Here is a 12,026-nt window from a genome sequence, read left to right as displayed (position 1 = left end):
CAAAAACAAAACAAAAAAAATCCGAAATATATATATATGTATGAAGAGTGCATTATGCATTAGCGAAAGTAAAACCGAATATTTATACACAAAATCGAGAGCGATTATTAAATCAATATGTAAGCGACATTCATTCTAAAGCCCCTCCAATCGGGATGGCGGCATCAAACTCACTTAAATCGAAAGCAAATAGTCTCAACCAAAGTAGCCTTAGTGAATAAGCGGATACATAACGAATATCGGATTAATCGAAAGCAGAACTCAGAACTCATACATATGCTACACCTTAGCATGCGGTCGATCGTCTCGTGTAATTTAGATTAAGCCACGGCGAACCAAAAATAAATATTTATTCATTTTTTCTTGGATAGCGCAAGAGCGAAAGGAGGGAATATTTTTTTGTGACTATTTTTTGAGCATGTGACAAAAGGCAAATCATAAAAGAACTTGTTTTTTTTAGACGGTTTTTTTTTACCTCGTAACCCTTTAGACAATTTTTTTCTTTACTCATAAGAAGCCAAGCTAATTTTGTTGTAACACCGAGACCGAACTGGCGACGCAGCAACTGAATAGAGTTTTTTTTTGGTATTTTTAATAACTTACATTGTAGAACATGGTAACCTCACAGAAAACCTAATCGCAAATACATTTAAAATGTTGTTCAATAAAAACTTAAAAAGCATGAAACGTGTTAAGTAACGGAAATATACATTATACATTTTTTTATATCAACGTAAATGTGTCTAGAAGGTAAAGATCTTTTTATAAAGAAAAACCAAAATACCAGAAATATGCATACAATTTTTTTTCTAGCCTAAGAGAAAGCGTTTTTTATATAAACATATATTATACAAGAAAAAACACAAAAAAAGGAAAACAAAAACAAACAACAAATGACTTGAAAAAAACAACCTCAACAAAGCGGAGATTAGTGAGACCCAGATGATATTGGTTCAGATTCAGATAGATATATTCTTTTTCTGCTTCCGTTGAAGGAGAGATCAAAGTTGGACAGATCTAAGCGCTTTATCCTATATATGAAACTTTTTGGTATTATTTCGTGGTTTCAATTTCGACCATCTATCTATCTGCTCTATTCCCTTTAGCCTTTCTACCCAAAAGTAGTGCCCCATGTAGCGCTCATATTTCATCTAAAAAATACAAATAAAAATAAAAATCGAAATAAAAAAAAAACAACACCGACAAATTATATACAATTCAAAGAAATACAAGAAAATATAGAGATATGTATACATAGATTTAAACAAACGGCAACTACCAGGAGGAGGAGCTAGGACCGCCCAAGGAAGTGGGCTAATTTTTTTTGAATAAAAAAATAGTGAGGTTAACACTCGATCGGATGGCGATGATTGTATGTGAAACGTGAACTGCCCTATGAAAGATTTTTTAAAAACCGAACACCAAACTAAAAAACGACAGAAACAAAACAGAATAAAAATTAAAATCAGAATTAGATAAAGATTAAAGATTAACGATTAAAGAATAAAGATTAAAGTCGACAAGTAAGAATACTACAAAATGCCTACAAATAAATGCATACCTAAAAGCAATATACATACATTCATACATAGAACAAGTTTAGTGGAACAAAACAACAGTTTAAATAGCAAGCAACAAACAAAGGGAATATATTCGACAAAAACAATTATATTAACTATACCGTATACAACATATATATATATATATATATTATAACTATTAAGCCCCCGAGAGCGGAAATTTTTTTGAAATAACTAAATATTTAAAAGTAAAAACGTAATGTACCGTAATATACCGAATAAACGACATACACACACACACATAGAGACAGCCAGACAGCAGACAGACTCTTAAAATGTTCGTAGTTCGTAAAAGCTACACGAGAAAATAAAAAAAAAACAAGAAGAAATAAGAACAACTTGAATTTTAACTCGTTTATACAAAAGAACACATATATACATATATTAAACTAGCAGCTAATTGTTGTACTTAAGAAATGTCACATTACAAAGAGAACAAATAAACGAAGGAACATTTCAAATTCAAACAGAACGCAAAACAAAATAACGGTCGTTTTCCTTAGTGATGGGATGGTTTTTTGCATTTAACAGTGCGCTTAACAGCACTGCTGAAGCTTAACAGCACTCTGGATTCGATAACAGCGATCGTTGACATTTTAAGATCTTGAAATTTAAATTATTTATAAATTTATGAATTTAAAAATAATAATACAAATAAATGCTTTGAAAATGTATAAACATTCTGAACAACAAAATTCTTTCAAAAGAATAAATAGTAAAAGAAATGTATAATTATTTTTTTCTTTTAAAGATTTTAGTGTTAAAAAGTATTTAAATCCTTATATGGCAGCTCTATTTTATTACTGTTTTTTTTATTATCACCCATTTATTGTATGCGCAAAATGGAATTGTTCGATCGCATTCTTTAGCAAATCAAATTTCTAGTTCCACTTGAACACTATCTACTTTTTTTCGACAAATCCAAGGTTGGCACTTGAAAACTCAGAAGGCGCAAAAACCTTTTGATTAAAGTTTGCTGGAACTGCTGTTACATATAAATCTTTATCGGTCATTGCAAAAAAAAACCTCATCATGGGTGTTCAACAACAAACAAATCACTTGAATGAATAGTTTTCCTGCAACGACTCACTTCTTTCCATTTCCATTCGCACTTTGCACTCGAGGATGTGCCCACCTGGGGGTTATATCATCGCCGATCTTTATATCTCGAGTGGAAAACTTATACCACCAAGTGGGTTGTGCAATAAATTCAATTCGGGACGAATTACAAGTGTATCTATGCAGTGTGGGTATTATATTTATTGATATCGTACCGAGTGGTAAACAAAGTTCTCGATGTGATTCTTTTTTTTTTTGTATTTTCCGGATCGTTAGGTGCTGATAGCCGCGACACGTTTTCATAGCGCCTCCAATTAGTGTTCCGGAATTGCGTCAGAGCACGCAATTCGCCAGATAAGAGCCACTCTATTCACTCGACTCTCGATCCTTCGCCTCGTGATTCCCGATCTGTGGGCCGTGATTCGTGATCCATGATCCGTGATCCGTCATCGTGTCACGAACGCACACCCACCCGGCGATCGATCTAAATGTTATAGACTCTATAACACTATCAAGTGGCGATAAGCAATTGACATTAACGCAATTTGTGGGCCAGTCATTGTTTGGATTCCCGCATGGACAACTTGAAGGTTGGGCCCTGGATTGCAGGGGATTGGGGATTGGGAATTGCATAATTACCATCCAGAAAGTGGGCACGTTTTGAGTTGCTCTCTAGATCCCACAGTGAGTATTGGCTAAGAGGCACTTGCCTTTTGCAAAGGTTATCTTTCAAATTGTAAGTTATTTTCCTATTTCTCCTTAAATTTTAAACAATTTTTTCAAAATATACTAAATACTAGAAATACTAGAAATTTCAATATTTAGAAAGTTTCTTTTCCTGGAAGATTCGAGTGCAATAGTTTCGCTTTGAAAGTGTTATCTATTGAAGACGCTTCAATTGCAAAAAAAAAAACTGCTGATTAATTTCTTATTAATCAACAACGCAGTTGTAATAGGAATTTCCGATCATTCGAGATTCTGAAAACTGAAAATCAATAAATTAATCTTTAACCCAGAAATGACTAGAAAATTATTTCATTTGTGTTGTATATTGCAAATAGCGGTTTTACATACATTCGTTTTTATTAATAATAATACAAGGCGTAAAAGTATAAAAATATATACATATAGGGCTGAAAAAAAAACAAAAAAATAAAAGAAAAATGTAAGTGTGTGAAAATTCATTCTGCAGCTGCAACATGCACTTCAATTGACTTTTGTTTACTTGGTAAATGGTCTTTATTGTTCATCAAATTGCCGCATTCCATGCGGCTGCCAAGGCTAAGTACTTAACACATCACAGATTGAAGACCCCGACCCGCTTTCTAATGGAAATGCTTCGTATTTCATTGCTACATTCGTTGTAAATCTCATAAAATTTGCAAATAATTTTCTAGGTTTTTTGTAAATCTTATAAAATTTTCCAAGGGTTTTCTAGATTTTTTGGTGCACTCATTATAAATCTCATACAATTTACTAATGATTTTCTAGTTTTTTTTTAGACACTCGTTAAAAATCCCATAAAATTTACCATCGAATTTCTAGATTTTTTGGTACATTCATTGTAAATGTCATAAAATGTACCAACGATTTTCTAGATTTTTTTTAGGCATTCGTTATAAATCTCATAAAATTTACCAATGATTTTCTAGACATTTTTGAGACACGAAAAACCAGCGAATGCGCCAATGAAACTTTACTTTAACCCCCATTTTATAATTTTTATCATTAAAATTTTTAAACTATTTTTTAAGGAACACTTCGTGCAGCTCCACGTCCTTCAGGTTGACGAGCGTCAATCTTCGCGAGAACTTGCCCGTCTGCCAACGCTCCTCCAGCTCCTCGAGCGTCCTGCCCTTCGTCTCGGGGACAAAGGTTCCAATGAAGGCGGCCGCCAAAAAGGAGATGCCCGCATAGAAGGCAAACAGATTGGCGGTGCCCAGGGCATCCTTCATATTCGGATAGATCTTTAGCATCACGAAGGCCAGGATCATGCCAAAGAAGATGGCTATGCCGGAGGCGCTGCCCCTCGCGCGCTGCGGAAAGACCTCGGAGATCATGAAGAAGGGCAGCGTCAGCATGCCCATGGTGGAGAAGATGATGTGGCAGACGATGCAGGCCACCGGCAGCCAGTGCCAGGTGCCCAGAGTGTCGGGAAACCAATTGCCGCCGGCCAGGAGCAGCATGCAGAAGCCCATGCCGGTGGCCGAGAAAATCCCCGCCGGTTTGCGACCCCACTTCTCGAAGATTCCGCTCATGAAGAGCGTCGTGATTATCCTGGCCACGCCCAGCATTACGGCCACCAGGACAGGATCAATTGTGACGCCCGCCTGCTGGGCAATCTGCACGGCATACACGATGATCACCACCACACCGCAGGCCTGCTGAAAGCCGAAGAAGGTGGTCATCATCAGGACGGGCTTGTAGACCTCCGGCCGGTGGATCATCTGGCTGAGGGACTCCCCGGCGGCGGTCGTATTGCTCGCATCCGCCAGCTCCTTCATGTGCGCCAGCTCCGCCTCGAATTCCGGCACGTAGTCCACCTCTAAAAATATATTTAAAATAATAATAAAATAAATAAAAGTGACTTTTACAAGTTAAGGGGTGGGAAAATATTGGAAAACTCTTATTATAAAGTAGGTAAAAATATAAAACGAAATAAATAAATATATAAAGCATTTATACAAGTTAAGGGGTTGGAAAATATTGGAAAAATATTAATAAAATATATATACAAATAAAATTAAAAAAAAAAAGCAATAAAGTATAAAATAATGGTTGGAAATAGTTGAAAATCTTAAGTAATAAACTGGCTAAATAATTTAACAAAATAATATTATAATTGAATACCTATAATTGAATACCTATCAAAAAAAATATTAAATTATGTCATCTAAATGGTATTTAATAATTGGGCAGGTATTTCCTTAAATACTTTGTACCTTAAAATACTTTTGTATCCTCAAAATAATATGTGCATATGTACTGCCATAAACTTTTCTCTTCCGCAAATATATAAATACATTTTAAGTGACAAAACCAGTAATGCATATTTAAGGCTTTAAATGCTAATTAAGATAATTGAAATTGCGTTAAACAGATAAAGGAAATGTATATATAATAATTACTTGCATTGCTTTGCCATTTTGTTCTGAACCTAAAAAGTCTCATTAAAACATTTCGAACGAAAAAACTCATACTATAAAGGTCAATGTTGACATTAGATTTATAGTACCCATATATCTAATTTCCTAATGGATTGCCTGACTTTTCTACACCCACTCACTTAATTTTTAGTCACTTTAATGTCTTCAAATTGCTGCCCAGATTGCTTGATTATTTTGTATTTTATTAGTCAACGATTAGGTGAATCTTATCAGATTTTCAATTACACTAGCTTACAAAATAGAGGAACTTAAAGGGTTATTAAATTTTATTTTTAGTGATTTTTAAGTTTTTCTTTAAACAAAGATATTTTTTAGGATTTCTTTTTTATGTTATTATATTTAAACAAAAGTTAACATTATGATATTTTTATTTTTTTAGGTTGAATAGAATATAGAATTTTGTAATGTTATTATATTACAATCATCTATACATAATAACACAAAAAAACCGATTGAATTTAAGAAAATTATATAGGGGTAATTTCAGTTAAAGCTTCTTATAAAAGAAGATATTTTTTTGAAAGATTTATTTTTGCTGTAATTTTTTTAAACAAAAGTTAAAGTAATAATTAATATTATTCATTACTGGTAAATTTAAAGAACAATTTTTTTTATGCTAATATATCATAATCAGACATTAATATTAAAATAATATAGGGGTAATTTGGTTCAGTTTTCTTTGGATCAACTCACCTTTTTTTGGCAGACCGCGGAAGTATCTGAGCGACGCCCTGGCCCGCTCCTCCTTGCCCTTTGTGAGCAGCCAGCTGGGGGATTCCGGCATGGGGAAGACGCACAGGGTGGCCGCCAGTTGGTAGCAGCAGCTGATGGCGAAGATCAGCTGGAGGTTGTGTCTTATAAAGTAGCCCAGGACGTACATCAGCAGGATGCCGCTGGCCAGGCCCAGCGAAGTGCCCAATATCAGGCGACCCCGTATCCTGGGCAAGCTTATCTCGGCGGAATATACGCCCACGGGCGAGACGAACATCCCTATCATGATGCCACCAAAGCAGCGACCCAGGAGCATCTGATAGTAGATCATATCCCGATCGGAGTGCATGAAGCTTGTGACCAGCAGGATCCAGCCAATGAGTCCTATCAGGTTGGTCAGCAGGATAGTGTGTTTTCGGCCAATCCTGTCCAGGAAGTAGCTAACCAGCAGGCCACCCAGAGGACAGGCCATATTTTGAATGGAGGCTGAAAACGATTTATAGGGAGAATTTGTAAAGGTTAGTGGATTGGCTATTTCTATTTTATGGGTTTCAGATTTAGGAAATTGAAAAATAAATTTAATATTTTATTATTCATTGCATTTTTGTCAAGTCACTAAAATTATTTGCATTTTAATCTTTTTATATTTTACTAATCGTAAGATTTCATCTTTGGTTTAAAAAAATCCATTGAACATATTTTTCGATTTCTTTTATTTTTTGCGTCATTTAAATTTTGTAAATATTGTTAAGTTTTAAGGGATGACGAATACTTTTTAAATTTGAACAATCGTGGAGTTTTTATTTAGATTTATTGTAATTAAAATAAAGTTATATTTTTAGCCCCGAATACTTTTTATATTGAAATAATTCATTGCTTTTTTATAATAGTTCTTTAGCTTTAAAAAATATTTAATTTTTCCTTTAATGACAGTTTAGATTTGTTGAATAATTGGGTGTCTTCTGGGTCTTCATTAAAATTTTGAATAATAGAGCTTTATATTTCATAATTGAGGTAAATTAATTATTCATTTTCTAGGATTGATATATTTTCTATTTAATTTTCTTTTAGACCTCAACGAGTGATAAATCCTTTTTATATCATAATAATCATTCATTTTAAATTTTTCACTTCACTTCACTTTTTTTTCAAGATCCCCAATCTTTTATTTTTTGCGTGCTCACCAAACCAACTGGACTCGTCCTTGTTGAGCCAAAAGGGCTGCGTTTCGTCGTGCAGCTGGGTGAGGGTGACGGCGGGCATGCTGACGACCATTCCGGAGCCGAGGACGCCGGTGTTGCCCAGGAAGACCATCAGTTCCTGCCGCAGAACTGCTAGGCGTCCCTCGCCCAGGGGCTTCTCCTTTTTGGCGTCCTTCGAGGTGTCCTTTCCAGCCACAACGGTGGGCTTGTAGGCCGGTGGCACCAGCTGCTCTTCCTGCTGGCCCTTCATTCTGTTGTCTTTCCTTGCTTTTTATTTTATATTTTATGTGTGTGGGGAAAGGGGGGGTTGGAAAAAAAGGGGGCGTTTCTCTACCAGCCGGCGGTGGTTCACTGTTCGCTGCCAATCAATTAATGGCTCACAATTAGCTTTAGTGGCTATGTCGTCGACTACCGGGGGTATTCAGTATGCTGGCTCTGATAGCTCCGACTGCTTCGACTGCTCGACAAGTGGAAACTTCCGCGCATTTCAATCGAGAATCAAGGGCTCGCTCGCTCCTCCAGTATCAATTTCACAAGTTGCACTTATCAGTTTTCGAACGTTACCTATCCGTCGTTGTTCTCGTGCTGTTTTTACCAAATTCGCAAAAATCCATTCCCCTTTTTTTTATTTTACCCCTGTATTTTTCTGTATTCCTTCTCGGTGGTATAAGAAAAAAAAAGAAACACGTCCGTTTCGTTCGGCTTTCGCTGGGCGACTGAATTGGATGCTATGCTCTTCGCCGTCCCATAATTTGCAAATTAAAAAATTATTGTTTGCATTTAATACGAAATGAGAATGGGAATACGCGGCGTATACGCGATTAGGCGCGATTCGAATTCGGTGATTACGTATACGCCACCGCAGCCCGACGGCTGACACGCTGTGAGCGGCGGCGTTTTGAACGCAATTAGCTGTCTAATCGATCCGGCGACACCCTCAAATGACCCCTCCTCACCCCCCGACACCCCCGATGGCCCATTGAGAGACCCGGAGACCCCCGTGGGAGCCGTATTATCTCTATAGCTCTCGCGCTTTGCTCTCCCAATCGAACGACATTGGCAACGAACTTGACATTGGCCCGCGAGGGGCAAGGTGAAACGGGGGGTAAATGGTAAATGCCATATAAAAACGGAACACCGAAATGAAGAGCGAAATCTGTCATCGGTTGGCCGTTCGAATACCCTGATTCCGATTCGCATTCGGATTCGGAATCCCCCGAACAACAAAAAAAAAAAAAGAAGAAACAGAAAAACCACCTAAGCGTAAACAATTTAATTTGTTTATTTATGACGCTACTAATCTTACCAAAATCGCCACTCACGTTTCGGGGGACTTTTGATATTAACTTCTTATATTTCTGTGTATTTCTTTGCCTTGGTATTCATTTACTGGGAATCTGAAGACAGGTAAAAGTAAATAAGGTCTAAAAATAATTCCAAATTAACAGATAATTAACAGATAAAACTGCTTAGTAAATTTAAGTTTCATAATTTATATATATAAAAACATGATTTTAAATGAAAATATTAAAAACATTAAAATAATGTGGACTCTCTGTGGTGTAAGGGTATATTTATAAGACCAATTTTTTTCTTTCTCTTTTATATCAAATATTTAAATACCATTCTATTTTTAGGGTATATAATAAAGGTGCCGCAATTTATTAAAAATAATATGGACCCTTCTTTCGGTAAGTGCATATTTATAAGGTAAACACAAATGTTTCGTTAATGAAATTTCTGTTTTGTGTGTTGTTGACGAAGCACATCGGACATCGGAATCGCTGCGAATATTGCGGCTGCATTTGAGTTGGCCAAAAGCCAAGAGTTAAAAGCCAGAAGCCAAAAGCCGAAGACCAAAAACCGAAAGAGAGGGCCAGAAGCTTATCACTACTCTCCATCCACCTGTCCGCCTGTCTCTCATTTTTTTCGCCACCTTTGCTGCGGAAGAGGTGCATAAATTATGCGATATCGAGCGGAATGTTAATACCCGGCGCTCTGTTTTTTTTTAGGCCCTCTGTTCGGGTTCGGGTTTTGGTATTGCTTTTGGACCCCCGGACTTATCAATAGGGCGATGGGATGCACGCCGCTGCCACGCGGATCGCTTCGTTTCGTTTCGAAATATGAATAATATTGCTGCTCACCCCTTTAATTAACGAAATCGGAGCCCGAGAATTGTGGTAGCCCGTTTTTTGTTCTTTTTTTTTATGACCACAATCACATTTGTAATCACGATAATGGCAGCAAATATTTAAATTGTGATTGCGGCGGGCCAATTTGACAAGTTCAAATATTTATGGCTTAATATTTAGAGACCTTAGCAGACCAGCAAAAAAAAAACGAGAAGCAAGCCAAGTGAAACGATAAGTAATTTATGGCCAGCGACCGGTGAACAGATAATTTAAATTGAAACTGATTTATGACGGCCGTAGGCAAATTTCTGGTTTCCTGCTAAGTGCTACCTTTCACCAGGGCTTTCCCCTTTTTTTTTTTCTTACTCCTCTCCAAAGTCCATCGATCAAGCTGAAATTGTAACTCCGAATCAATTATACTCGGGTGTCTCAGCCGAAAGAAAAATAACCTTTCGGGGCTCGAAAAAAAAACCCACATACCTACTCAGCCGGATCGTTCGATTATATGTAAATGTCTTGCCAGACAGCTGATAAAACAGTAACAACGAAAACGTGAGATTGTCTGGCCCAGAACAGCTTTGGAAAAAAAGAAAAAGAAATACGGTATATATCAGATAACACACTTCTGAATTCTGAATCGAATAATGGCGCCATTCGACCGATAGTCCTAGGCGAAAGAAATTCTCAAGGTAATTCCAAAAGAATTTCAAGTGCTTTTGGACTTTGTACTTTTCTTTATAAAATATTATTATTAAAATATTTAATTTTTTGTTTAGTAATGGTGTTTATGTAAAGCTGTCAATACGAAAACTATATGATTGAACACAAATTCCAGTCAATTTTTCGCTGAGCTGTTCAACTATCTATCGACCGAATTCCACTGTAAACTGATCAAAACTGGTTATCTGAGGACTGCTTTTACGTCAGCATTACTCAAAATCCGCTATGCCCGCCTGGCAACAAGTATATATTTTGGCAAGCGACTTAACTTTGATTTGACATTTATAAGCAACATTTTGAATCCATTATTTGTTTCAAACAAAGATTTTTTAATGCTTTGGGAATTTGCAATAATGTTCTTTAAATCAAGTAGAATAAATATCTCAAATCATTTTAGTTGAAAGGCGAAACAAGTTAAAGGTATTAATTATTTTTGGAAATAGTCAAAGAGACCATTTTCTTATCACCTTTTATTTAACATCAGTTTTGAATTTTGGTAACAGCCTAGGAGCGCGCCAAATCAGTAACATAACCGTCGGTATATCGATAGTCGATGTTAGCTATCGTAAACGTTAACAGAGCAGTCAACACCTGGCGTTACCATACCATCTGAAATTGATTAAAATTTTAAAAATACGTTATATTCAAGCAAAATATCCATTACATATTCAGTCTTTGAAATTGCAGTGCTAGGCAAATTTTAGTTTGCGTATCGTGGCATGTATATTATATTAAGTAGGTATATTTGCTTAAATCAAAGAAATTTTAAAATAATATTTAGCAAGTTTTATGAAAAACATTATAGAAAATAATAATCAAAACAAGTATTTATTATATTTTCTCTAAGAGAGTATGTTTGAGATTTAATGTTTGTAGGTTTTTACTTTATTTAAGCATTTAACAGTTGTTAGCTGCTCCCCTTTATTTATAAACCTAACATTATCTACTCTCTGCATTTTTCGCTGTTAACAACGGTTAACAGTGGTCTAGTGTTGCCATTTTGACCTTTTTATGGGTTTAAGACTTATACTATAAGTCCTTTGCTGAATCCTATATAAAATATAAATTAATTAGTTTAAAGAATTGTATCATTAAACTCACAAAACAAGCTGCTTTTCTTAGGAAGCACACAAAAGTTGTACATATCCCAAGGCAACTTCATGTAATATTATTTTTAATTAATTTAATAATGATTTAAGACAGAATATACGCTCTGATATAAGGTAATTTTAATTTCTACACAGAGGATTAAGACTTCATTTATAATTTAAGTTTAAAAACTTTACTAAATAGTAAAATTAAATAAAAATAATAAGATGTTTGGCTTTTTAAAAATACACTTTCGTCTTATTTTCCGCTATTTTTGTGTCTGTTCTACTGCGTCCTTTTAATTTTCTGCTGGCAGCCCCTTAACAGCGTCTGTTATCTTCTGTTGGCCCCTCCAACTTGGCCAAC

At 35.7% G+C, this 12,026-nt stretch overlaps 1 protein-coding gene across 1 annotated transcript; it reads right to left on the bottom strand.

Annotated features, from left to right (window-relative positions):
* Nucleotides 1-3,669: 3,669 nt before the first annotated feature.
* Nucleotides 3,670-8,528, bottom strand: LOC108068122 (facilitated trehalose transporter Tret1). The gene is made up of 3 exons (XM_017157529.3): nt 7,702-8,528; nt 6,500-7,003; nt 3,670-5,184 (listed from the first exon to the last, which is right to left on the bottom strand). The coding sequence occupies exons 1-3, from the start codon at nt 7,967-7,969 to the stop codon at nt 4,382-4,384; spliced, it is 1,575 nt and encodes a 524-aa protein (XP_017013018.1). The 5' UTR covers nt 7,970-8,528; the 3' UTR covers nt 3,670-4,381.
* Between the last annotated feature and the right edge of the window lie 3,498 nt (nt 8,529-12,026).

This window comes from Drosophila takahashii, chromosome X, assembly GCF_030179915.1.
Source record: "Drosophila takahashii strain IR98-3 E-12201 chromosome X, DtakHiC1v2, whole genome shotgun sequence".
Lineage (NCBI taxonomy): Eukaryota > Metazoa > Arthropoda > Insecta > Diptera > Drosophilidae > Drosophila > Drosophila takahashii.
Note: the sequence above shows the minus strand (reverse complement) of the source record. Positions and strands in the feature narration are given on the sequence as shown.

Coding starts and splice junctions, on each gene's coding strand:
- LOC108068122 (XM_017157529.3), bottom strand. CDS start 7,969: ATGAAGGGCCAGCAGGAAGAGCAGCTGGTGCCACCGGCCTACAAGCCC. Junction 7,004..7,701: donor GGACGAGTCCAGTTGGTTTG/GTGAGCACGCAA, acceptor AATCGTTTTCAG/CCTCCATTCAAAATATGGCC. Junction 5,185..6,499: donor CCGCGGTCTGCCAAAAAAAG/GTGAGTTGATCC, acceptor ATATATTTTTAG/AGGTGGACTACGTGCCGGAA.